Source organism: Ursus arctos, unplaced genomic scaffold, assembly GCF_023065955.2.
Source record: "Ursus arctos isolate Adak ecotype North America unplaced genomic scaffold, UrsArc2.0 scaffold_24, whole genome shotgun sequence".
Classification (NCBI taxonomy): Eukaryota; Metazoa; Chordata; class Mammalia; order Carnivora; family Ursidae; genus Ursus; species Ursus arctos.
This window is the reverse complement of record NW_026622919.1, coordinates 25,749,032-25,776,886: the sequence shown is the minus strand read 5'-3', so window position 1 is coordinate 25,776,886 and position 27,855 is coordinate 25,749,032. Positions and strand designations below refer to the sequence as shown.

The window sequence follows — 27,855 nt, the reverse complement described above, 5'->3', positions numbered from 1 at the left end:
CCTGTATAACTTTTGACTTCACAAAAACTTCATTATTAATAGCCCACTGTTGACCAAAAGCCTTACTGATACCATAGTCAATTAACACATATTTTGTACACTACTGTATTCTTACAATAAAGTAAGCTAGAGGAAAGGAAATGCTATTAAGAAAATTGTAAGAGAAAATACCTTTGCAATATTGTACTGTATTTATTTAAAAAAAAAAACCCTGCATGTAAGTGGATCAGCTCCATTCAGACCCATGTTGTTCAAGGTCAGTTGTACTTTATTCTTTCTGTTGCTATTGTAAATGGGATTTACTTTATTAATTTCCTTTTCAGATAGTTTGTTGTTAGTATATAGAAGTGCCATCGATTTTTGTATACTGAATATGTATCCTGCGACTTTACTGAATTCATTTATTAGTGCGAACAGTGTTTTGTTGTAGGCGAATCTTCTGTGTATTCCACATACATGATACTTCATCTGCAGAGACATTTTTCCTTCCTCCTTTCTGATTTGGATGCCTTTTGTTTCTTTTTGTTATCTAATTCCTCTGCCTCGGACTTCCAGCACTGTTTTGAATCGAAGTGGCAAGAGTGGGTACCCTTGTCTTAGAGGAAAAGTCTTCAGGTTTTCCCCATTGGTTATATTAGCTATAGGCTTTCCATATATGGCTTTTATTGCATTGAGGCGAAATTCCTTCTCTACCTGTTTCATTGAGAGTTCTTATTTTGAAAGATGGTGAATTTTGTCAGATGCTTTTTCTGAATCTCTTGATGGTCATGGGGTTTTTATCTTTCATACTGTTGATGTGATGTATTGCACTGATTGATTTACATGTATTAAACAATCCTTGCATCCCAGGGATAAATCCTACTTGGTCATGATGTATAATCCTTTCAATGTGCTGTTAAATTCAGCTTGTTAGTATCCCCTTGGGTTTTTTGAGTCTGTGTTCACTAGGGATATTGGCCTGTAGTTCTCTTTTCTCAAAGTGTCTCGTTTTGTTCGGTATTGGGTGTCAGATGATGCTGGCCTCGTAAGATGAATTTGGAAGTATTCTCTCTTCTTCCCATTTTTTGGAAGAGTTTAAGCAGAATCGGTATGAATTCTTCTTTGAATGATTGGTAGGATTCACCCACAAAGCCAGTTGGTCTGGGGCTTTTCTTTGTTGGGGGAGGGGTTGATTACTACTCTAATCTCTTTATTTGTATTCATCTGTTCAGGTTTTTATTTCTTCTTGATTCAGTGTTGGTAGATTGTATGTTTCTAGGAATTTATCTATCCTAGATAATTTCTAGGATCCTCAATCCTAGAAAATCCTAGAAATGTATAGATCTTGGATCTTTTATTATTTCTTAAACCCTCCATGCATATGTGTGTGATCTATAAGCACAAAAAATATCGGGAACGACATATGCTAAACTGTTAATAGTCATATTGCCTGGCCTGGAATTACATAGAGGTGGGGGAAGAACTCTCACTTTTTAAAAAATTTTTTTAGTTTGTTACAAAAATTATACTTTCATACTGTTTTTAAAAAATATCTATTTCAAAACCACAGCCTGGGATGAATTCTAAGGAGAGACAATCACACCCAGGACTTCATTTGCTGCCCACACTAACTACCATACAAAGGCTTAACAGGCAGATGCTGGACTTCACTGAGCAAGGAGGAAGTTGAGTCCTGCCCAAGCAAGTGACCTTGGCTGGCTGGTGCATCAGGAGCCTGAGCCATTGCTCTCTCTTAATCGGGAATGCTGCGTCTCACAAGCTGGCCACTGCCCTCTCAGAGTCCCTGGGCTGGCTCCGAACCTAAGCATTCCCTGCTCACCCAAGGGCATGAGGAAGATTCACTCGGTGCCAGTGGCAGCTGTGGGTGTAGCCAGAAGGGCACGGTCTGCCCCTGCAGGGCAGTTCCACTCCTAATAAGAGAAATTCACTTTACACCCACTTTAGGGGAAATATCCTGGGACAGAGCCAGAGCCAGATGGGCACTGAGCTTATTAAAGGCCTGATTGTTACCAGGAAACATTTGCAAAGATGTATTTTGTAAATGCATGTGTATATGTGTGTGTGTGTGTGTGTGTGTGCGTGCAGTTTATACACACCCCACACACATACATACATGCACACACACCTCCCTGAATCCCTTTCAGTTGCAACATTGTCTTTACAAGTGTTCTACAATACAACTTAGAGTTAACCCTTCTGTAGCACGGAGATGCTGTGCCTCACACCCTTCCAGGCGAAGCTGTTGTTCTTACTCTTGTTTTTCCCTCTTGCCAGGTGCAGCTCATCCACTACAACCATGAGTTATATACAAATGTCACCGAAGCTGCAAAGAGCCCTAATGGATTGGTGGTAGTTTCTATATTTATAAAAGTAAGTGTCTTGCGTTCTTTCATTCTTCTCTTGCCATTCCCAGCTCCATCTGAATACCAGCTTAGTCTCTGTTGGATCTCAGAAATAACCCAAGAGGTGAGGTCCGTGCCCAAGAAAAGCTGCGGGATGGTGACCTTTATACCCATGAGATTTATGATAAATGAGGCCCCTTTCGGGAAGATGCAAAAATGATGGCTCCATTTCGGAGCTTCAGAGCCTGGGGACCCAGCAGCCTTTGTTCTAGAGAGAAAAGGGGAAGCTGGAGCCAGGAACCGGCTTCAGGCCCCACATCATGCAAAAGGATGCAACAGAAGGGGAGGGGTTGCTCGCTGACACGCCACAGCATTATGCTCCTGTCCCTCAGTGGCCCCTTGGAAACAGAGGTGGAAGGGAAATGGGAGATGTCCCTCCCCTCCAGGCACTGCCCTGAACAGCCCCCTCCACCTTCCCCGAAGTTGCTCTGAACGACACCTCCCATCTTCCGCTCCCTTTCCCTCGTAAGCACCCCTGGCAGAAGTTAAGCAAAGATCACCAAGGCTGACTTACGACATTCTTAGGAGGCTCCACATTTCCCCAACAGTGAATGGCAACAACAGATCTCCAGCCAAGAAAATTCCAGTTTGTTAAAAATCATCATCATCATCATCTTTAACATCTTAACAGATACAGGGGGAAGCAGGTATGCAAATTTAAAAGAAAACGAAAAAAGAAGAAGAAGAAATGTCTTTCCAATTGGAAAACATTTGAGAGAGGAAAAAAAAAAAAAACAGGACTGTATGACGGTTCCAAAAGTCAGCAGTCACTGTGCTCGCCGCTTGGGAAGTTTTGGCCAGACCACGAGAGGCCAGACCGGTCAGAGTTTGGAATCTGGTGAATATGATCAGTAGAAATCCAGCATCTGCCACCGGGGGGGTTAACAGAGTTCTCGTGGTGACGTGATCACTGCTCAGGAGACTGGGCACAAGAGCACCCAAGGCCCTACCCCATGTCCTCCCCAAAAGCATCACCCTTTGCAACAGGCTCTTGGCTCTGCCTGGTCCTCCCTGTCCAGAGTCCACACCACCTCCCGAGTTCCTCTCCCTCTCAGGGGTCCCATCGGGCCGTTGCGTGGCCTGGGCAGAGCTGCACATTGGCCAGAGGCATCTGCAGCTGTCATTAGCAAAGACCGGAAGGGGCTTTTGGCCAGGAAAGCATATCTTGGGCTGCCATACCTTCTGAATACCTGATGTGACACCCCAAAGGACGTTAGTCCTGGCACAGATCCTGCCAGTCCCTACTCTACACCTCTTGGTATCGTCACAGACCCTGTTATAATGAACAGCAGATTTCTGAATTCCAGGCACTGAGATACTTAACCCTAATAATAAACCTGGGGGCGGGCATCAGTATCCTTATCTTGCAGGTGAGGAAAATGGCCCAGGGAATCTTTAGCATTCCACCCAAGTGCACGTAGCCCAGGTCTTGCTTGACTTTCACACTAATGACCTTACTCACACCCCCAACAGAGCATGGAGAAAGCAACTGAGATGAAGAAGAGAGACCATGACATGTATAAACTTCTTCCCCTATGCCCCTCCCAAGCACAGGGCAAACCCTATATCCCTCGACCAGCCTCAACCATGATGTCGGGACAACAGGTGCATTCATCCTGAGGCGTGCTCCGTGCTGGGAAGCCCGCAGATATGTCACAGAATGGCCTCGAGCGTGTCTAGGAGCTCACCTCCCCCCGTTGGCCTTCCCAGTGCCAGGGTTCCATGTCGGCCATCCTGAGCTGCCCAACACTGCCTGTCCTTTGGCGGGTGCCTCAGCCGAGGCCCCTGCTGGCACCTCACTTTGCTGAAAGCACTTGAGTCAGTGGATGTCACCCCAGAAGCTCAGGCACATTACAGCTGACAGGGTGGTGGATACGCCAGGAAGTCAGCCTCCCCGACAGCAGGCCATGGGCGGGTTTCACAAGCTCTTGCAGGAAGATGACTGACGCAGGTCCCGGCGGCGTCCCAGCGAGCTGTTGAGAAGCACTCATGTCCCCGCCCCTGCAGTCAGTGAAAGGATGGGGACCAGCTCCTGCATCTTCTCAGACCAGTTTGGCCCCCAAGGGATGCTTCCATTCTTTCCCTGAGCAGACCTGAAGCTTTCTCACTGGATCTCAAAATAAGCCACAGCCCTTCTATCTTTGTCCAACATAATCAACTTCCAGATGTTCCACAGTGAGTGATCCAAGCCAAGACTTGTCACTCACTCATCCCAAAACACCAACTGAGTGGGGGGCACAGGCCAGTCGTGTGCTAGGCACGTGCCTAGAAATGCGATGAGCAGAGCCCTTGGCTCTAAGGGCAGCCAGTCTCTGGCGGTCCTCCCCTCCTTCTGATCTTTCTGCCCGCCCCCTTCCCAGCTCGCTGCAGGGTACGCAGGCCCAGAACATGAGAGGCCCTTCCTCTGGGTCAGCTGATCCCTAGAGATGGCACCCTGGCCAAAAACTGAGCCATAAAAGGGTTGGAGTTGTTGGCTAAAATAAGAGAATTGTTTATCTGTGGGTTTTATATATCTCTGTCCCCTCCTAATCCCCCATCTTTCCCATGACCACAGGGAACTGAGATTTGGCCATAATTACTGCTCAATCACACACCATTAACTTCCCACTTAAGCTCACTTATACCAAGTACATACTTTACCCTCCCTCCCATGCCGCCAACACACCAGAGCCCACAAATCATCTGTGTGCACTCTGGAAATTTTTCAGTTATTTTTAATCAACTCAAAAGGGTCCAGTTCCAACATTAGTGCTGTCCGGACTCACCGGCTACCAGGAGCCCAGGCACCCAATTAAGGGGCATGGCAGGTTCCTTACTAGCCATGACAGTCTATTTTTCATGTGAATTGGCACAAACAGGCAGCATCGAGCTGTGTTTTAAATGGCCAAAGAGGAGGTCAAAGGAGAAGCTAAATTTGGCACTGAAGCTTCTGGGAAGCATCAGTGTTTGCTTTGGGACTTTTCTCCATTTGGGGGTGGCTCTGACAAACTCCACTGAGCACTGCCACTCAGCAAGCTCCCCCCTAGTGTGTGTCTCACCACAACACATCCAGGAAACTGTGTGGGAAAGGAGAGACAGATGGAGGGAAAATAAACAGTCTGTGCCTTCTCCAAACTCAAAATTACCTGTTGCTTATCTAATAATAATAATAATCATCTGCTGCAATTTTTCCAACCCTCAGAATAAATCAGTTTTAAAATGCTGTTGTGTCACAGCATCCGATTAGCAGCTGAGGCGTAAATTACTGAGCGGAGCTGAGAGAGGTAGGAGAGAACTGGCTGAGATGAACCCTTGTGCCTTGGAAAAGACTGAGTAGAAGGGAGGCTGTTAAGAAACAGTATACGCAGTTATGTGGGGGCACATCACAGTCTCCAAATGGTGGTCCTCTGGCTTGAGGACCTCCAGAGGAAATTTGGAGACCTGAGGGCATGGGCACAAAATGGGAACCGATCCCTGGACATCTAGTACAATTTTTGGCCCATAATAGGCACTTGGTAAATATTTTTGGATGTATGGGTGCATGGAGAGATGCATGGAGGGAGGGAGGGAGGGAGGGAGGGATGATTGGTTGACAGATGGTATGGCTTATGATATATTTGATTCATGTAATAATAAGCAGTGATATAAGGTTATTATTTCTTAGAGATTTTTTTCCATCTGATACCTCTATTCTGGGTACTCTTTCTCTCTCACTGTCTACTTAGAGTAACTGTCCTCTTCCTAAAATGTCACTCCCCACCCTCTACTTAAAACTCTTTGTTGGTTCCCTATCCTTAATAGAATGAAGCTTAACTATCCTCCCATGACATTCAAAGCCTGATATGAGCTAGCCTCTGCCTACCTCTCTTGCCTCACCCTCCATCTTCCCCCCTCCCCTCAGTAGCAGCTACATGGAAGTACTTGCCTGAGCATAACGAGTTCTCACTCTCTCGTGTCCATATGCACAGATCCTCTGTATGTAATTGTTTCCTCGCCCTTCCTCCTTTACACACTGTACCAGCAAAGCACCTTGTAGTTTCCACCCATCCTTCAAGATCCAGCTCACTCAGCTCCCCAGGTGGGCAGTCTTCCCCTAGTATCATCATGCCTGCAACTCTATCATGGCAATCTTCATGCACTATTACAACCGTTCATTTACTCACCTGTCTTCTTTCTCTAGACTAGGATTTCTTGAGAGTAGAGCGTGTGCATTTAATGTCTGAATTTCCAGCCACCGTGGTGTTTGGCACGTGGTAGGCACTCAATGACTACGAATGAACAAGTGAATGCACAGAGGGAGTGTTTGTTCTGGGATAGCACTGCCCAGTTGTTAATATTTTCTTTTCTCTCCTAGGTTTCTGATTCATCAAACCCATTTCTTAATCGAATGCTCAACAGAGATACTATCACAAGAATAACATATAAAAGTAAGTTTGGTTCGATTTCCTATATAGCAACTATTCTATAAAGGTTAGTCCTGTCTGAAGGCAGAAAGCCAGAACTGATTATCTCAGAGGGCCTCTTTCAGCTTCATGATCCTTTAATTCTCTAGAAAGTCACTCTGGAGAGTCAGGGTTGGCTAAGAAGCAGCTCATTTCAAAAGGACATCCCCGGGGTGCCTTTGTCATCCACGCCTGTCTAAGGCGGTAACGATTATGATGATGACGGTCATCGTTATCCCGTGGATCGGTAATGAGCTGGGGGACCCTACTAGCTGACAGACTCCACCATGTCAGCTGGCCACATTGGGGGTTTGCCAATTATGTGACTGGAAAAGCACTTACCAGGTAGTTTGGATCGAACCTCAACATTTCCAGCGCTGGACCAAATCTCCCCGTCCGTGTCGCCGGGTCCCTTTTCGGGCTGAGGCATCTTGCTGCGTTGCCGTATGCGGTCCACTGCTCTCGAGGACTCTGCCCGTTTCTTTGGGTTCCCAGCATGTTTTATCCCCAGAATCCTTAAGCAGAAAAGGGAGAACAGTGCGAAGTTGAAAGGGGAGGAAGGAAAAAGGTATTACTTCTCCCAAAGCAATCCCAGAAGTTGGGAAAAGTTATAGCTCATGCCGGATGAAGGAAGTAGTACAGAAATAAAATACTTTTTAACTAATTAGGAGGGAGCAGGAAAGTGGGATTCAAGTCCCCACTTGGTCCTTAAGCAAGGAGCTTCTTCAATGTTAACTCTGTTTCTTCATCTGAAAAGTGAAGAAATTGAACTTCCAGTTTCTAGGGTCCTTCTGGGTCTGGGATTTTGAATTAAGCAATAGGTAAATAGTGACTTCACCAAAGTAAAAAGCAGCAGGCCACCATTCTTATACCCACATCCCCTCCGAGTGCCCTTCCGCCACGCGAGGACCTCAACTGTAAGTATCCGCTTCTTCTGCTTCCAGCGGCGATGGGGAAAAGACAGAGTGAATGCTCTCAGGTCTCCCCCTTGGGCTGCTCGAGGGAGAGTATGGAGAACCCTTCCCTCATTCATTCATTCATTCATTCAGAAAACATTTTCTGCACCCCTGCCCATGACAGACACCAGGCGAGGCTCCGGGAATGTAAAGATGGCCTGACCCCAGCCCTCCGCACAAGGTGCTCACTGTTGAGTCACTTCCATACGAAAAGGTTGGGGTGTGAGGCGGTGAATGAACTTGGAGAGTCCCAGGGCACCTAGATGGACATCACCTGAAAGAATGAGTTGTCTCCAAAGCCACCCCAGCCTTCCTCACCAGAGCCCTGCGGGGTCCTCTCCAGGCGCACGCGTGTTGCTCATCTAAGGAAGGCAGTTCGGTCTCGGGTGCAAACAGCACGTTTTATAACTGCCCATAAAATATTATTAGTCTTTTAACTTTTTTGATTAAAAAGGCATGAAAATTAAATAAAATGTTTTCAAATCATCTCAAATTTGCAGTTTAGAGACCGTGAAAAGCCATGAAATCGCACATCAAGCCCCAGCGCGCAATCTAACAGATTGCCGGCTGCGGAGTCAATCATTAGTGGGACTTTCCTCCCCACCCCACCCCCAACTCGTATTAAGTGACGTGGCTGCTGCCGAAAATGAAAGCATCCACGGGGGTCCAAGCTACGGAAGGGTGGCCTTCCTCAAGAACAGGTACCAGGTCTGGCGCAAACAAGGGGCTGGAGAGCCGGCAGGACAGATCTTGCTGGAACCAGTGGCAGAGGGCCACTTTGCGGCTGAGGGCAGTTTCAGCTTCAGCTGTTGGGAATGAAGCGTCCCTGCTGACTGCCACCCCGTCAGCTCCATGGGAACCGAGAACAACAGGCTTTGGCAATAGCTGACGTGGGTAGCAGGGTGAAAACCCAAGACCTTCATTCAGCTGTTCACTCACTCACTCCACAAATATTTATTGAGTGGCTCCTAGGTGCCGCGAGATAGATCAATAGAACATGTTTTCTGTCCACGAGGTCCTCACTCTCTAGGTGAGGAGACAGACAGATCGTAGTGCATTATAGACATTTATGTAACAAGCACAATGTAAAAAATCTAAAGAGAATTCTTTGGGATCATGGAATATCTGCTTAGCATACGTGGCAAGGTTGCACGAAGCAGGTGCCATTTCAATGAGGACTGAATAGATGAATGACTATTTGCTGGGGAAAGAGAGAGGTGAAGAGAGGAGGGGGGGAAGGGGAGGAAGGCAGGCAGGCTGGAAGGAGGGAAAAAGAAAGGGAAGGAGAACGAACATTCCAAACACAAAGAGCAGCATCCAAATCAAGGAGAGCATTACGAGGACTGTGAAGAGTTCAGAAGGAGGACTGTGCCGTCCTCAGCAGTTCATGGCAGTGCCTGTAGTATAAGTAATAAACATAGGTAGGGCCTGAATTAACGGAGGCAAGAGTGGCCCCTGCCGTAGCAGTGACAGGGCAAAGGGAGTGACAGGAAGAGTGGCTTGTGTCCAGATCTTGAAGGGTCTTGATGCCTTTCGAGAAGTTTAGGCAGAAGACCTAGTTGAAGAAATGCCCTAGAAATGCAAATGGAAGGGAGGGAGAGCAACCCTTCTCCTTCCATCCCTGATAATCTATCTGTCACGGCCAAGGAGAAAGAAAGGGAATGAAAGCAAGATAAAGAGACCCCACATGGGGAGCGGGAACTGCTTTAGGCCTCCTAATCACAGGTATTTGTGCTCTTACACTCTGGGCAATAATGGAGGTGTTCCCGGTAGCACCTTTATCACACGCCACAGGGATAATGATGGTCCTACCAGTGGGAATGGCCTCGACACCGCTATGCCCAGGACACTGTGGCCGAAAGGGATTGATTTGCTCAGCAGGAGAGCACCAGCACTCTTCCATCCGCTCAACTCCCTGAGGCAGCCAGCCTGCGGAAAATGGGCCTGGTGGCAAGTGGGGGATGATCTGAAACAGGAATCATTCACTAGGAAGCCGCCGGTGGGCGGGAAACGCAAGCCTGGAAGCCTCCGCAGAGGCTCTGGAGACATGCTGGCCTTAGCCCCTGAGTGCTAGTGGAGACAACACTACCCGTTTGGAGTCATCTATCAGAGTCCCCTGCTTCTGTACTTCTAAGTAAGATTAAAAGAAATTGATCCCTGCCCCCACGGCCACCCAACCCCATTACCCAGGGACACCTGACCTCAACCCCCACTCACTCTCCCAGCAGCCCATTCTTCTGCTGCTACCAGAATCACACCCCAGCATAGCTTCAATTTGCCCCACTCCCTTAGACGTGGTACCCACTCTGCAACGCGCTGAGCATCAGGGGTAAGGAAGCAACCTGAGCGGAGCTCCTTCCCCATCACAGGCTCTGTACTGATAGCTTTATGGGCAGCGCCCTCCCTAGTACTCACCTTCACTAGGCACCTGCCTGCGGCAAGTACCCACCTTCAAAGTGGGCCTGAGGGCTATCCCAATTTACAGATGAGCAAACTGAGGCCCGAAGAAGTGAAGCGATTTGGCAAGGACACGCATTTAGTTAGTGGCTGTATAAGTCAGCAACTTCTGCGCAACGAACAAGCATTCAACAAGAAGCACTGAATTCCCCCGTGGCAGCTGCTTGGCCCCACATGGCTGTTGCTTTTCTGGGCTCAGGTTGATACCCATGACACATACTTCTCATGGTGGAGGTCAGAAATATGTGATGTTCCTTAAGGCTTCGGCTTGAAACTCACAAACCGTCACTTCTGTCCACTTTTAACTGGCCAAAGCAAGAGACATGGCCAAGCCCAACATGGAAACCCACCCGTGGAGGTGGGGGTGAGAAGGGAGTGAACACTTGCTGAACAATAATCTAGCCTTCCATAGTGAGAGAACAAGGATTCAAACACAGGTCCTCCTGGGAACTTTCCTATGCCCTTGCCTTCCCATCATGCTTCCTCTCTAGGGATAGAGAAAACCTTAGCTCTGAGGTCTTAAAACTAGTTGTAATGATGGTACTTTTGCATTGCATGAAACCAGGCAGCATGTTTTTTTCTTAAGTCTAACTTTGGTTCAGTTTCAAGAGCCATCTCCTCGCTTTTTTGCATTTGTTTCCACTTGGAAGGGACAGAAACTAACCATCGAACTTGTGGGCACATTGAAAGTTCAGGTTTAGCCCATCCCAAGCTCTCTGCAACTCCTGCCTGTGCCCTGGCGTGGGACCACTGGTGAAAGTCAGCGTCATCCAGAAGGACACAGCAGCACTGCCTTCGTTAGCACACAGTTACCTGAGAAGGCATAGACATATGTCCAGATAGGTCAGTCCTCCCCATCAGTCTGTCTCTTGGAGGCCAGTGTAATGAGAAATCAGTCTAAGACTTTGAGTAGAGAGTGACATGATCTGCTGACAAGGATCAGTCTGGTTGCATATTTGGAAAGAGGTGGTGGAGGAGCAAGGGTCAATGCTGGGAGATAATTGCAACCATCCCAATGATTTGACAGTGTCAATCATGATCCCGGGCCAATGTGAAGGGGGCGGTGAGAAACGATTGGGTATTTTTTGAAGGAAGATCCACGAGATTTCTTGATAGATTGGATTTACGATGTGAGAGAAAGAGAGGAGTCAAGAATGACTGTGAGGCTTTAGCCTGAGACCTGGAAGGAAGACATCCCCATCAGCAGAGCTGGGGAAGGCTGCGATGAAGCATATTCGTGGGTGCGGAAGGGGATCAGAAGTTTCGAACGTGGTAAGCTTGAGATGTCTTTTGGGCATCCAAAAAGAGGTGAGGAGTGGGCAGTTGGATTTATGAGTCTGGATTTCAGGAGAGAGAACTGCAGATATCAATGTGGAAGTCACTGGGATCCAAACGGCATTTAAACCTGGGTGAAATCATGAGTGAGAATAAATAGAGGAGACAGGCAGGACATGTCCTCATTTTTGAAAGAGCAGCTCAACTACCCATGACTTAGGATTGCAAATCATTTCTAAAGATATCTTTTAAATCCCACCCTGGAAGAGGCTCTCGCATGTCTGTCTCATCAACTAGCTGGAGAGGTGCAGGTGAGTGGGAGCAAGCCCGAAGCATGGGGCGGAATCACCACAAAATGGCAACTAGTAGGTTTACAGTCCATTTGCTTGAGCTGGTCATAGATGAGAGGACTAGGAGAAAAAGGAATTGTGCAAAATCGTTCTATTGAGCCAGTTAAGAAAATCAATGCCAGGGAATCAGTAAAAGAAAACAAGAAGGAGAATCTTTCCAAAAGGACTGGAAATTTTGGAAGCCAGATACCATGGTGGTGAAACCACCATACTTATGGAAAGCAATGTGCTCTAGCGAAGAGAGATGGAACGAAGCAGACCTGGGCTCCCGGCTCTACCACTTCCTTGGCTGTGTGACTTCAGGCAAGTTTCTTAACGACTCTGAAATCATGATTTCCTCAAGAGTAAAATGAGGATAGTCACCCTGATGTTGAGAGGGTTAGGGTCAGGATTAAGCAAGGTAATCAGTCAGCTGCCTAGACAATGACTGGTGTAAATGAGGTGCATTATTTTATGCTTTCCTAAATCGTCCAAAGGTAGATGGTGATCAAATCCAGCTTCCTGAAGATAGGTCACTAGAATGCCAAATAAAAACTACATTTGCAGTGAATACAATACTGGGCACACAATGCGGCTTACTTTAAATAACACACATCTCCCGCATATGAACCCATGCAGTGGATAGTAATGGCCTAGTGAAGTTCTGCTTTCCCTGGAAGCTTAGATTTCATATGTCTGAGCAAATCTTATAAAACACTCTCACGAACCCAGACCGACAATGGAAAAGACCAGCCAGAATTAATTTCTGGCTGAATTTAGAAAGTCTTCTAAAGAAAATCCATTTTATTAAAGTTAAATTCCCCTTCAATAGACTGAGGGTCAAGACTGAAATCATGACATTGAAAGATGGATTTTCTGAATGGATTTTCTGGAGGAGATATCAGTAATTTACTCGAAGTATTTTAATTTTTAATGTGGTATATTGCAAGAATGCCAATATCCCTCCATTTTCCTTGTGTTAAATAATTAGCAGCCGCAGAGCACCGATTGCATAAAAGGTAACGTTCCTATCATTTTAGTATCCACCTGATTGCCTCGAGCTGGCTTTATTTTTTTTAAAGAGATTTTATGATATTTTCAAGGGTGAAACCAGTAACTAATGGAGTGCAAAGAGCTTTCTTAAATGGGGAATAGGGAGTAGTTATCAGAACATTACATTTAAATGAAGGCTTTCTTCTGATGTCCTAGGACAGTGTATCATTTCGGTGGCTTCGTTCTCTTTCAATTTCACGTACGCCATTCATTTCGTAGTCTGTAAATACAGCGGTGAATTTCAGCCCGATAAGGATCCAAAAGATCCCAGATTCCAAATTTAAAAAGATCCTGCTCTTGTCTTAATATATTCCCTCCAAGAAAATAAGAAAGACACACAACCAAAGGCACGCGGGGGAGAGATTTTAAACGTGTTTTTGACGCACCGTATGAGCCCCTTAAAACATTTTTTTTTCTGTCTTTCCTCTTTTTATAACTTTGCTTTGGCCCCCTGGCCTGGCCCCGGCTAAAAGACAAGTGCATGGGCAAGGACAGAGCAGCTTGTCACTGCCGTACACCTCTCAGGTCCTGGGAAGTGTTCCGAGCACCCACTCCTCCGAGGGACGCCGTGCTCGCTGTGACAAAGTATCACCGGGGAGTTTAAGCATGTTGTTTCTGCCGCCTTTCTCTAATGCTTAATTGAACCTGCACTTTCCTTTCCAAAGAATGGCTTTGGACATGTTTTCACAGAATGAGATATACAGCAACCGCTTGCCATGTTGCCAGCTAAGGAGGACCTCCAGGAAAGGAGGGGCAGGAAAGGAGGGGCTTCCCTCCATGAATCCAATTCTCCTGTTTTTCACCGATTGTTTGTATACGACAGAAAAATCATATTACTTTATTCTTTTGGTGATTGCCTTTCTTCAGTTCACTTGGATTTGCCTCAAATTACAAGAGGAAATGTCATTCCACATGAGAAAATTGCCAAATGGTTCCGTATTGATCAGAAGCAAGCCCGGCATCGATCTCTGGAACCGCCGTGTCTTCTGCTCATTGGTGCCGCTCTCTCTGAATGGGAACTTCGTACGCGGGGAGCCGGGCGATGTTAAAAATCTCAGTGGTTCACATAAGTAAACACGACACGTTTAACACAGGCTGCCATTGAGCTCAGACGAACGGACAGATTCCCCCACTATGCAGCTCTAGACACGTCGTCGTAGTATGATTTTCTTATTTAAAAGAAGAAGAAGAAATGGGGCGCCTGGGTGGCACAGCGGTTAAGCGTCTGCCTTCAGCTCAGGGCGTGATCCCGGCGTTATGGGATCGAGCCCCACATCAGGCTCCTCCGCTGGGAGCCTGCTTCTTCCTCTCCCACTCCCCCTGCTTGTGTTCCCTCTCTCGCTGGCTGTCTCTCTCTGTCAAATAAATAAAATCTTTAAAAAAAAAAAAAAAAGAAGAAGAAGAAATGGGGCGCCTGGGTGGCTCAGTTGGTTAAGTGCCTGCCTTCAGCTCAGGTCCTGATCTCGGGGTTCTGGGATCAAGCCCCATGTCAGGGCTCTCTGCTCGGTGGGGAGTCTTCTTCTCCTCCTCCCTCTGCCCCTCCACCCTGCTTGTTCTCTCTCTCTCTCTCTGTCAAATAAATAAATAAAATCTTAAAAAAAGAAGAAGAAGAAAAAGTCATGAGAGTTGTATCCATCACTGAGAACTCAGTATAAATCACAGATTCAGCAAGAGCATGTCATAAAATTAAAAGCACATCTGTCAACTTCTCCAGTCTTTTGAAAGAATAAAACTGGGCTACGAGCCGCACACAACTGTTCTCTCCCTACTGATTCTCCCAGAGATGGAGCCCGCGCATAAAGATTTACAGAAGTTGGACAGGCCGACGATAAATTTGTCTAGATAAGTTTATGTTGAAGGATATGGGGGGTTCATGGACTTTTTTCACCTGAAGATGACTTGAGCAATTATCCAGAACAGTCTGGTGCCCACAGGACACCACTGAAGCTCAGATGAAGAGAGACTCCCCCACGTAGCCACAAAGCAAGAGGAAGTTCCAGGCAAAGCCACAACTGGAACTGAGACTCGGATTCAGATTCTTGCTTGAAGTTCAGGGCTTTGCCCCCTATAAGCTACATTCTCATAGGACAATTGGATAGATAGAAGATAGGTGGATGGAAAGATGATAAGAAAAGATAAGACAGAAAAATGGGGGGGAAATTAGAAAGAAAGAAATCCTCTCTTTAAACATGAAAATTTATTTGAACTTCTTCCATCCCTGCCTTTCAATAAATATCCTTAAACCAAACGGACCGCCCCCACTGGCCTCTGAGCTTCCCCTCAAATCTGTATCTCTCTATCCATAAACAACCCTGACCTCTAGATCTTTGCCGTCCTTACTAATGAGTCCATCAATCTGTGAGAGTTTCGTGAGCAGAACCCAACACCCAGCGCATTCGTTCTTAGCCTCCTTTCTGTCTCAGAACGCAGAGGATAACAGTGACACGTACACACTGGCAGTTTTTCTCAGGCAGCTGCATAGACGGCGGGATTAGGCAATACTTCGTTCCCAACCTGGTTAGCCATACAGTGCACCCCGGTGTTCCTTGACACCAGGGCTGGAAACTGCTGGGTTTGCCCATATACTTTTCTTGGCTTCCCTGGCCTTTATCTCGGCAAATACACTGAGCAAGTCTCCATGGGGAGAACAGAAGATGTAAAAAGGTGGCCTGTGGTCCTCAAATTCCAATCCCTAAAAGCTAGAACACTGACTTAATGGCAGCCTGAGGCAGAGTGGGGAAGTCGTGAGGACAAACATTACACGTTGAATGCACACTAATCTCAGCCGTGTAAACACAGCAGTGTCACTAGATGTGCTTGGTGTAGGAACACGGTGATGCCAGACGGGGACAGGCACCAGTCTCACTCCCACCCTGATCTCTTGGGGGAGCTGTATATGTGGGGAGGAGCGGGCAGCATGTATTTAAGCTGGTGGTATGGACTGGAGCCTCAGAGATCTTTCCCCATCACCCGACAAATGATGTTGCCTCTTCTTCCTTTAGTTTCTACCCAGCACCATCGCCAGGTGGAGCTGCTGGGCAGAAACTGTCTTAGTGATTCATCTAGTCAGTGTTCCCCGAGCACCCACTACGTGGTGGGCCCCAGGCCCAGCCTGGGGATTCAGAGATCAAAGACAGAAGCCCTTCTTCCAAAGGCTCACAGGTTGGTGGGGACATTTAATTAGTAAGCTATTATTGGCAAACTGATTCAATAAATACGGTGAGAAAGGAAGGCCCTAACCCAGCTGGGGAGAGCCGGGAGACCTCAGGGAGGTCAAGCGGTGCTTATCCCAGGGAAGACGCCATCCTGGACAAGGAAGGGGGTGCCATTAATGCTACCCAGTGCTGTATGCTGGGCCCTGTGCCAAGTACGGATCTTCTTTAACTTACCGTGGGGTTACGTACACCATACGCCTCGCCTACTGAACGTCATAGCTCAGCCTAGCTGACCTCACACGTGTTCGGAACACTTACGTCAGCCTACGGTTGGGCAAAGTCGCCTAACACACAGCCTGTTGTATAATGAAGCGTTGATTATCTCATGTAGTTTATTGAGTACTGCGCTGAAAGTGAGAAACAGAACATAGACGGCTGTGCATGGGTGCAGCATGGCTGGAGGTTACCGGCTGTTGACCCTCGCGATCCGGGGGCTCCCAGGGAGCTTCGGCTCGTAGCCCAGCATCACGGGAGAGGATCCTGCTGCGTGTCACTGGCCCAGGAAAAAATCCACAGTTCTACTGAATGAGTATTGCTTTCACACCAATATAAAGTCGAAAAATCGTAAATTGAACCATCCCAAGTGGGGGACCATCTGTACTAGAAAAGTGTCATCTTATCGGTTCGTTAAACAACTCGGAGGCAAGCGCCCTGTCTCCGTCCGTTGGGGCCGCTCTCATACACCACCATTGAAGGGCGGCTTGCGAGCTGTGGGAACTTACTTCTGCCAGCTCCGGAGGCTGAAATTCTGAGATCGGGGTGCCAGCGGGGCTGGGTTGTGGCGAGGGCCGTCTCCCGGCTTGCGGAAATCTTGCATCTTCACAAGGATGAAGGGATGAGAGCACTCTCTGGGGTCCCTTTTATAAGGGCGCTAATTATCTCCCCAAAGCCCTTCCTCCTAATACCGTCACATCAGGGGTTAAGACTTCGACATACGAATTTAGGGGGGGACACATGCATTCGGTCCTATGGCCACCCCAACCGTCTGCGTACTAATGTGGTTTGTTACCTGCTCATCCAAGGGCACCCGGGAGGTGAGAGTGTCAGCATTCAAACGCAGGTCTGAGTCCAATGCTCACACTCTTCACACTGGGTCTTTCCAAGTTCTGTAGCATGAGGAAATAAAAAGGATGAAAAGGTGGGTCACCAGGCTGCCTCAGTCGGTAGAGCACGTGACTCTTGATCTCGGGGTTGTGAGTTCGAGCCCCACATGGGTGTAGAGATTACTTAAAAATAAAATCTTTTAAAAAAAAGGGGGGGTCAAAAGGTGAAGCATGAGTCTGCGAGATTTCATGGAAAGAACCAAGTGGTGAATGAGGCTCATGGGAGGGGGAACTGGCCGCAAGCCGCCCGAGTCCTCCGATGGAGTGTTGCATCTCTTGGGGGATGTGGGCGAAGGGGAATCTCCTGGCGGGACCCCGGCAGGTGGAGTCTGGGATACGGGCACAGCAGTGTTTGGGAAGCACGCTGTTACCCTACTGTGTGGGTTACATCCCTGAACATAGCGTCTTGCTCCTCGCCTGCCCCCCCACCCACTCACACACACCAACACTTTCCTCGAATATGGATGCGACCCAGAGGCTGCTTCTGGTTTCAGAGAAACATAAATGTTCTTTTCCTTTATTCCAGGCATGCCTGGAATGCCCCTCGTTCCCCTGCCTCCTTCCTTCCCTCCTCCCCCACCACGCCAAATAAAATAGAATACAATAAGAGCAGCATGCTAGAGTACCCAATATGCTCTGCGTGCAAGCTTGGTTAAACAAATCACATTGACCTTTAATAAAGATGTGCCGGATGCTTCCTTCTCTCATTCAATATGTTAATCTTCGGGCCAAGCTGCCAGCAGAGCAGGCACGATGAAGTGCAGACCTGATCTTGCTACTCCCCGGCCTTAAACCCTTCAGTGGCTCCACATTGCCTGCAGGAGGAAGCCCAAACTCCCAACAGCACAGAGGAGGACCTCCCGGGTGTGGCCTGCGCCCTGCGCACCGCTGGCTTCATTTCACGCAACACCCTTCCCCCCCCACCCCTGCAGCTCCCAAGCACTCCGGCCCTCAGCCGGTGTGCCTCCCTCTCTCCATCCTCTGTTCCTTCCCTGGCAGAAACGTCTACGGTGCCCTTGACAGCCACGCTGCCAGCCACACACTGATTACCTCCTGTCATTCAAAATGCAGTTCAGGTCAGCTCCTCGATTAATACTCTCCTGAGTCCCACCCCTCAGGCAAAACTGACAGCCTCTCAATGTAGCCAGCACAGATACATGTCGCTCTCCCTGTGGCTCCTCGCTGCAGTCGCTTCATTACATCCTGCTCACCTACACCGAGCTTAGCGCTTGACATACATTAGGGCTTAAGACGCAGAGCCACGTGGTGGCTAGTCAACAGAAGCTTGTTGTGTCGGCGCCTGATGTGACTCCCACGGTGTGTGCTCTGGACACCGTGGCTCGGTAGGGAAGCATCTGACCCCACAGGCCAGAGTGCAGACCCCCAGGGCAGCCGTATTCCAACACCTGTGTCTCTCCCGGGCTGGTCTGGATTCCCTCCTGTTTGGGTTGGAGGGTGGACACACTTAAATGCAAATTGAAAGAAAGGCCTAGGGTTGGCCTCCAAATCCAGCTTGACCACTCTGTCTGTCTCGTGGAGACGTTCTGTGCCCCCTGTGGGGTAGTCAGAGGCCGGGAGGAGCAGCTGGGGACAGAGCAGGCGGACAGTGGTTTTATTTACATCATTCCAAACCACTGGATCAGTTGATCTGTTCTTAATTCCGTTGACGATTGGAGGAGCGCTGAAATTCAAGTTCCCTTGGCAGAGAGGACTCTTTTTTATCAGAGAAACTTGAGTGAGCAATTTCTGGAGGAAGAGATGGGAAAGGAAGGGGGGACTTTGCCCAGGAAAATGGATTCGCCTCCCTGATACTGAGGATCTGAAGGTAGGAACGGGCCTGGCCAAGGTGCACTCATCACCACGTGAGAGGAGAGGCTGCATTTATTTACTTGGCCATTTGTGGTCTGTCTCGTCAATAGAATGAGGGTGGGCACCACATCTATCTTGTTCACTGCTCTCTCCCCAGGCCCTCCCTCACCCTCTGCCCAGCACAGCTGGTGCTTACTGAACATTTGCTGAGTGAATGAATGCCTTTGGGCTGGAAGTCAGGAGAGCTGGGTTCCAGTTCCCATTCAGTAGTCACCAGCCAGCTCTGTGACCTTGGGCAGGTTACTGTGCCTCTCTGATCTTGCCAATGGGGATGTTATTATCTGCCTGACCAATCTTCTAGGTTATTGTGAGGTTCCAGCTCTATGTGAAAGTCCTTTTGTACCATTATACGTGCACAGTCCTAAGCCTGAGAGGTCATGTCAACCGCTGAAGAGTTAGTCCTTTTCCATGGAGAGTTGGAAACATGATGAGAGAATCTAGGAGGAAAGGAGAAACCAAGCTCTTCCCTCCACCTGCCAGGTACTGGGTTCCCTGGGCCTTCTGGACCGGCCACAGTGATGGACACTCATGACAAACTGGGGGTGCAAGACCCCTAGAGACTTAGATCTGGAATCACCAGGACACAGAGGGCAATGGAAGCCATGGATGTAGATGGGCTTCTCACTGTAGTGTGAGGAAGGGAAAAAAAAAAGAAGTCTTGGACTTGTCCCCAGTAAATGTCAACACCAAGAGTAGCAGGTGGAGAATCAGGAGCCAGCAACAGAACCTGAGAAAGAAAGGCCAGAAAAATAGGAATACCAAGCATCATGTTTTGGAAGCTGGGAGAAGAGAAGAAGCATGTGCAGAAAGAAGGGGAGGGATCCTAGAGAGAGGAGGAGGGGGAGAGAGGTTCATTGGAATTTGTGGGTATCTGAAAACTTCAGTACATTACAGTGTTTACAAAAATACAACCAATGCATTGAAATTAAAAATCAGAATGAAATAAACCAAACGCTCATGGCCACTGTTTCAGATGACCACGGTATTGATTATCCTCTTGTTTTCTCTCCTTTTTCCATACAGTCTGATATGCATGTATGTCATTTTTATAACTGAAAAAGCATATTTGAGAGTAAAATACATATGAATGTGACTACCTCAAATAGGTGTAAAAAGAGAAGAGGCTACGTGCATGGGCGCAATAAGGAAGAGGCCCACAAAAGTGAAATCAGTTGTTGGACTTAACTGTTGACTCTCATGGTAGATTTGGCCTGATTTGCTTCTCTTTCTAAAAGTGTTTTCTTAATGTTCTTTTAATTAAGCAATGTTAATAAAGAAGAATGGTGACCAGGCAATGTTTCAGTCAGCCCTGAAGCCTTTAACTGTGTATTTCATTATGACTATAATGCTAGGTCTCGGGGACCATAAGCAAGGACTTGGTTCATTCTTGTGCCCTCGTGGTAGACCACACTTCTGTTTGCCAACATTCAGTGCCCGATCCTGCCAGAGAAATGCGCTTCCTTGAATCCCTGATGGCAGTCTTGGCCATGTTACCTCTTTGGCTACCAAAATGTGAGCAGAAGTGACATGTGCCCCTTCTGGGATGGGAGATTTAAGAGCCAACATATGCTTCATTTTGGTTGCTTTCTATCATTGCTACTCATAAGGGTCTAGATGGCAGCTGCTGTCAGGGCCTGAGTCCCAGAGTGTGGACAGCAATGGCATGGAGGAAGGCTCCCAGCCAACCTAGGATGAACAAGTACGTGAGCAAGAAATAAGCCTTTGTTGTTGAAAATAACTGAGATTAGGGCAGGGGGGCTGCTCATTTTTGTAGCCTGTCCTGGCAGATATGGTCTTCTGAAATCTGAAAAGAAAAAGAAATTATCAGCAACCCCAGCACGTTCTCAAGAAACCGAACTCTTAAGTCTTTCTCGTTTCCTTCTCTAGATGATGCATATTTACTACAGGGACTTAACATAGAGGAACTATATCCAGAGACCTCTAGTTTCATTACGTATGATGGCTCGATGACTATCCCACCCTGCTATGAGACGGCGAGTTGGATAATAATGAACAAACCTGTCTATATAACCAGGATGCAGGTGAGCTTTTCTGCGGACTTTTAGCTAATGGGGAAGATGACGTCAAGACTGGCTGAGTTTGTGGAGTGCCTGTTGATTAGTTTGCTAGGACTGCTTTGACAAAGTGTAACATAAACTCCATGGCTTAAACGGCAAAAATGTACTGCCTCCCCGCTCTGGAGTCTATAAATCCAAGATCAAGGTGTCAGCAGGGTTGGCCCCTTCTCAGCAATGTAAGGAAGAATCTATTACACACCTATCCTTCTGGTGGGTGGCCAGCAACCTTGGTGTTCCTTGGCTCTTAGAAGCACTGCCACTCTGCCTTTATCTTTATGTGGCGTTCTTCCTCTGTGTCTCTGCCCAAATCCCCTTTTTTATAAGGACACCTGTGTCACCCCGAATTAGGGCCCACCCTAAAGACCTCATCTTAACTAATTACACCTGCGATGACCCTATTTCCAAATCAGGTCACATGCAGAGGTACTGGGGGGCTAGGACTTCGATTTATGAATTCTGGGGGTCCACAGTTGAAATCACCACACCTGTGCTTGAAAACCCAGCATTTGAAAAGGCTTAACGTGAACTAAGTGTAGAAGCATCCCACATGTCTGAATGAGAAAAGACAGCAAGGTTAGTTCCCAACGTGCACGCTGCAGTCATGATGTTCAAACAGCAAGTGAGCAAAGTGGGTGGTGTGTCCAAATACGTTGGACAAGCTGGAGTTTTAAAAAGCTTACTAGGGGCGCCTGGATGGCTCAGGCAGTTAAGCATCCGACTCTAGATCTCAGCCCAAATCTCAATCTCACGGTCGTAAGTTCAAGCCCCGTGTTGGGTTGGGCTCCATGCTCGGTGTGGAGCCTACATTAAAAAAAAAAAAAAAAGTTAAATAGATTTCCTTACTGGGAAACTTGTCAGGGCCTTTAAATTGATAATACGTGTGTCAGTCTCCAAGAAGAGCGTTTCACAAACTGTCGAAATGTGAAGTATTTTTTAGAGCATCTCAGGGGCTAGTATGGCCCTGAGCTGCCTGAGAACCAGGGCTGAGCACCGGCTGCCAGCTTTGCCATTGGCTTTCTGTGCTCTTCCGCAGCTGTCACCCCCACTTATGTGGAACAAATGTTCCTCCCCTTTATAATGAGGGAGTATATCACATCCACCCCAGTTCCAGAATTTCTATGATCGTCTATTAAAACTAGAAAGGAAGATGAGCAAAGGAAGCAGAATCCAATCTCCTTGATGGGATACGTACTCACCACCCAACAACCTGAACCATTTGAAGTCTCCAATCCTGTCTGTGTTGATGGGGATTCTTTTGGTGACAAGCCACCCCCTCCAGATCCCTTACTTAGAAAAAAGGTGGTATTCAAGAGATATTGAGATCAGAAATCAATGTCAGGAATTCCCGAGAAGTCTGTCCTCTCTGTTCTCTTTAGTTTCTTACTGCACGTCCGTTTTGTTCTTCTTTCCTGTTAGAGACAGGAAGGTCTTCCTTTGCTTCGCAGTCCTGGGCTGGAACATGGCGGAAAGGGCTGTAGTCCAGCTACCCAGTCCCCATAGTCACAGAGAAGGAACCAAATTGATCGAGCTTAATTTAGCTTGGACCCCTGGATCAATCACTACGGTTTGGAGAACACCCATGGGGGAGGGAATAACTCCCTGAATTATTGGAAGTTACAGAACCACAAGGTGTCAGAGGACAAAGGGACCCTGGAGAACAACTAGATGGGTTTCCTCCTTTGACAGATGGTGTGTTTGAGCTTAAGAGAGAGCAGAGGACTTGCTCAGAGATATGCGTGACCTGGTGAGGTAGAAGCAAGGCTCGCTCCGTGCACGGAGGCATCAGGGGGCCGGCAGCACACCTGAATCCGTGAAACAGGGTCTCTGCAGGGCTCAGGGCAGACTGACCCAGTCAGGACTGCCTGGCTCGGGCACGGTGTACACAGTCCCACTCCTTCTCTAGCGCATTTAGGATGGTAGGTGGGACTCCGATGTGTCTCTCTCCGCAGATGCACTCCTTACGCCTGCTCAGCCAGAATCAGCCATCCCAGATCTTTCTGAGCATGAGTGACAACTTCAGGCCTGTGCAGCCCCTCAACAACCGCTGCATTCGTACCAACATCAACTTCAGTTTACAGGGGAAGGACTGTCCGAACAACCGGGCCCAGAAACTTCAGTATAGAGGTGGGTGCGCTGGCTCGGAGGGCACGGGCCCAAGCCGGGGCTCAGGCATCTCATCAGAATCAGGATCACAAATGACAATGAGACCACGCCCTTCCATTTGTATGGTGCCTTCCCATTGGTAGAACTTCTGTATCATTCGAGATAGACAGACATAGAGATAGACATACAGAGATAGAAATGGGGAGGGGGTGTCAAACCTTCGGATCCCTTCTGGTTCAAACAAGACAGCCTTTAAAAAAAAAAAAAAGGAAGAAGGGAGGGAGGGAGGGCAAGAAAGCAGGAAGCCAGGAGGGAAGGAGGAAGGGAAGGGAGTTTTATTGGAGCCCAAGTTTGGAGAGCTGCCTGTGATACGCAGTCTTCACAAGGAAGAAAGTGCTCCCATGAAGGAATATTTGGTGTAAGGTTATGTACACTATTTTTGCATAAGTAGTTACCTGAATCATGACATTAAGGACATTTCAGAAAGTTGCAGACCTCTTCGTAAGCCTCTAGTATGTACAGCACCCTAGGGCTTTCAACTGATGCGAGCCAGGGAGGTATTTTCCTTTTTCTTTTTCTTTACATTTTTATTTAAACTCCAGTTAGTTAGCATACAGTGTGGTATTAGTTTCAGGTGTACAATATAGTGATTCAGCACTTCCATACGTCACCTGGTGCTCACCATGACAAGTGCACCCCTTAATCCCCATCGCCTAGTTCACCCATCCCCCACCCACCTCCCCTCTGGTAATCATCAGTTTGTTCTCTGTAGTTAAAGAGACTGTTTCTTGGTTTGCCTCTCTCTCTCTTTTTTCTCCTTTGCTCATTTGTTTTGTTTCTTAAATTCCACATATGAGTGAAATCATATGGTATTTGTCTTTCTCTGACTGATTTCACTTAGCATAAGACAGCATTTTTATTGCCATTGTACCCAAGGGCCCAGAAAGGCTGATTTTCCAATGTTATCTGTTAGACCAGGACAGCAAGAAGCATTCAAGCTTTTAGCTATGTGCACAATGGACCCCCACCCCCTTTCTCCCAAAAGGGGAGCAAATACTCTGGATGCCGGGCCATTGGGATCCAATGAGGTAACACGTGTGAGCACATCTTTTTCTGGTGCTATGTCCCTAGAGGTGACTATTACCCCTACTAAAGGAGACATTTAAGATGACTCCTGCCTCCTGTAACCCTCTCACCCACATCCAGGTCTCTCTCTTTTCCTACACATGCTAAGTATCTGTTGATTGCTGTGATAAACCCTCAACATGGAAAGGAAGATGGAGGCAGAACGGGGTCATGGAGATGTCTTCAACAAGGAATCCACACACCTGAGCTCCTGGTCTGGTTCTGTCATTACCAAGCCATGTAAACCCAGCCAAGTCATTTCCCCTCTAGACCTGGCTTCTTTCATGACAGTCTCTATAGCATCTATTTCATGACTAGTGAGGAGCAAATGAGAGCCCTTTGTAGCAATAACATGCCACCCAAATGTGGGGACTATGGATGTTACCAGGCAGCTGCCCCTTGATCCCCCATTTCATGTCTCCTACTTCCCCCCCCATCTCCTTCTTTCTTTTTTTCTCTGTCAGATACACGCAAAGTGTCAAAACTATAATTTTCTGTTCCCTTCCCGCCAGAACTACCAGAAAAATACTCCATTCGTTGAGCCTTCCCTTTATTCAACACATAGTTATGATGTGCCTGCTGTGTGCCAGGCACTTAGCTAGGTGATGGGAATATGGTGGTGATGAAGACAGGTAGGGCTCCATCCACGCAGAGCTTACAGTCTAGAGCAGAGGTTGCAAACTTTCTGCAAGGGCCGATTAGTAAATTCTTTAGGCTTTTGAGTCACAGAGTCTCTGCTACACTCTTATGTTGTCGAGTGAAAGCAGCCATAGACAATATGTAAATGATTGGTTGTGGCCATGTTTCAATAAAACTTTATAGACAAAAACAGACCACAAGCTATATTTGGCCTATGGGCTGTCATTTGCCCGCCCCTCGTCTCAAGCGCTGGCATCCACTGGAACTTTCTTCAACTCTGGAAATATTCTGTATCTGCCTGGTTCAGTGTGGTAGCTACTAGCCACATGTGGCTATCAGACATCTGGAGTGTGCTTAGTCCAACAAGACAACTAAATTTTTAGTTTTCATTTTAATTCATTTGAATGTATGGTAGCCACATGTGACTGGTAACAACCCTCTGGGACAGCTCGGGCCTAGAGGTTTATGAGAAAGCAGAGGGGTGGTCAGGATACATACGTACAATTTACAGAACTGCCCCTTCCCCTTTGGAGTAAGCCCCCCAAACTTTGTGCGCCTTAATTCAACTCTACCTCATCTTGTGTTGTGTGTGTGTGTGTGTTTTCCTTTCTCTCTCTTTCCAGTAAATGAATGGCTCCTCAAGTAGGGAACAAGGCCAAGAAGAATCTCAAGAAGAAATGCTACAACTGTGAATTGATGTAACCTAGAATGCCCCCTTCTTTCTTCTCTCTTCCTCTCTCCCTCAAGCCTCATTCACTCTTTGGATTGGCCCTTTCTTCATGAAAAGTGTCTGCAAAACCATGGCAGAGGAACACATCTCTTCCACACACTCACCGACACACACACACACATAAGCACTCGCGCACACACATGTGAACACATGCAAACAAATCTACACATAGACACACTCACATGGCCTCCAAGATGGAAAGTCAAGTTTCAGAAAAAACAGGCTCGTTCCTAAGAGGTCTTAGAAGAAAATAACCAGTTAACCTGATTACAATTTTGATACTGTTTTCCTGAACTAATAAACCTACCCAATGAGACTTTTCAGCCTTTGTACATACAAAATTCTTCCAAAAGAGAGAGAGGAGAAAACACAGCTCCGACAGCATCAAGCGGACTTTGTTCTTGGCATCAAGTTATCTCGGGTGGTGTCCTAGGATCCTCTGAGGGTGCTGGTGACAGGTGAACCAGGACAAATTTGGCCAAGGACACTTATTTCTAGATTGTGATTCTTCTGTTTACTCAAAAAAATTCAAAAAGAAAAGGACAGACCTTGAAGAGATACACATTGTATATATATCACTGCAGACTATAAAGAAATGGAATTATTTCCCCTCTGTCACATATCTGTAGTAGGATTTGCCAAGATCAGAATCGATCCATTCGCTGTTTCTTGTTTTCCAAAGGTCATACATTGTGTTTGGTTATTGTTAACAGCTCAATAAATGTGTTTAACGAGTTAATTTCATTTTTCTGCCTTTGGTCTGTTCTCCTTCCTTACAGGCGAAGCCTGCCTCCATTGCAACTGCATTCTTTGATTTCACTTGTTCCTTCATCTCTATGTTCTGTTCATTTGCAGCCAGTTTTGACTGAGTTTGTGGCAATCAGGAATGCATTTGCTAAGCAAGTATAACTTTAATTCCACTCCATGGCTCAATCATTCATACAAGGTGAGCTTCAGCCTGAGATAGCAGGCGACAGATTTCTTGCATTTCTCAAAACTGCCATCCCCCCTGTGATACTCCCTTGAAGGAATGCATTTTGCCTTGTAAATTCCTGGGAAGGGGGTGTCTTTTCTCTCCAGGTGCAGCCGGATCTCACAAAATACAAACGAATGCCTTTCTTTCCTTGTTTATAATGGTCACTCACTGTGTTTGGTTACTGTCAAGAAATCAATAAATGTGTTTAACAAGTTAGCCGGTACCCCTGTCTGCATTTATTGAGAAGGAGAATGCTCCCTGCTGAGGCCTCTGAGTCCTGCTGTGTTCACAAGCCATTGCAACTGTGGCCGGTAGGGCCGTGGAGCCACTGGAGCCGCCCGGCTGGCCATTCCCAGAGCCAGGTAATTAACACCCTGGTGAGAAAACATATAGGCTTAGCTGCTGGAGGGGGAAGATTGGGATGTTCGTTCAGTGGCCAAATTAAAAATAACTTTCGTCTCCCTTTTCTGTCGCGGTCCCCAGAAAGAGGGACACACGCAGGCACACAGGGTCTGTTAGCTATATTGATGATGAAAAAAAAATGATCAAACAAATACTTCATATTTGAAATAATACACTTAATTGAAGTGTTTTCACTTTTTACACCGACGTGAGTTAAATGATGGCCTTTGCAGTGATGACCTAGGAGCCCGTTTCTGAGGAATTGTATTTTTGCAGAAAACCAGATCTGTCTGCAAAGGTTCAGGGTAGACAGGGGGCAGTCTTCCTTTGTGTGGCTTGCTGCTTTCTCTGCGAGACAGAATCTTTCTGAGCCTGCAAGGGCAGATGGCGGCGTAGTACAGCGGCTGAAGAATATTGGTAAATCGACCAGACCTGGCTTCAAATCCTCACTCTGCCACTTGCCTGCTTGCTGTGTGATTTAGGCAAGTGGCTTTACTTCTCTGATCTGGGTGTACAGGATGCTAATAACTGACTCTGTGAGTTGTGAGGCTTAAATGCAACACAGCTACTTAGAGCAGGCTGCCCAATACCAGTGACTGTTCGGTACGTGGTGCCTGTGGGTCATGTGTGCGGCCCACCTGGCAGGGTTTACGTGGCCCATACCATACCTCCCTCTCCAGAAAGGGCTTAGCACCAATCACAAAGCCATCAATTAATATCAA

General features: G+C 47.2%; 1 protein-coding gene across 5 annotated transcripts in view; it reads left to right on the top strand.

The window, feature by feature from the left end:
- The window catches only part of CA10 (carbonic anhydrase 10), a 480,117-nt gene extending 453,170 nt beyond the window's left edge, over positions 1 to 26,947 (top strand). For 2 of the 5 annotated variants that reach the window (XM_026513187.4, XM_048224027.2), the window contains exons 6-10: positions 2,275 to 2,370; positions 6,736 to 6,808; positions 20,968 to 21,122; positions 23,108 to 23,282; positions 25,649 to 26,947. In XM_026513187.4, the coding sequence (XP_026368972.1) occupies positions 2,275 to 2,370; positions 6,736 to 6,808; positions 20,968 to 21,122; positions 23,108 to 23,282; positions 25,649 to 25,671 (522 nt within the window). In that variant the 3' untranslated portion in view covers positions 25,672 to 26,947. Of the gene's footprint in view, positions 1 to 2,274; positions 2,371 to 6,735; positions 6,809 to 20,967; positions 21,123 to 22,574 lie in introns of all 5 variants that reach the window. The other 3 variants (XM_044389314.3, XM_026513188.4, XM_057317880.1) reach the window with 2 other exon arrangements.
- Positions 26,948 to 27,855: the final 908 nt, after the last annotated feature.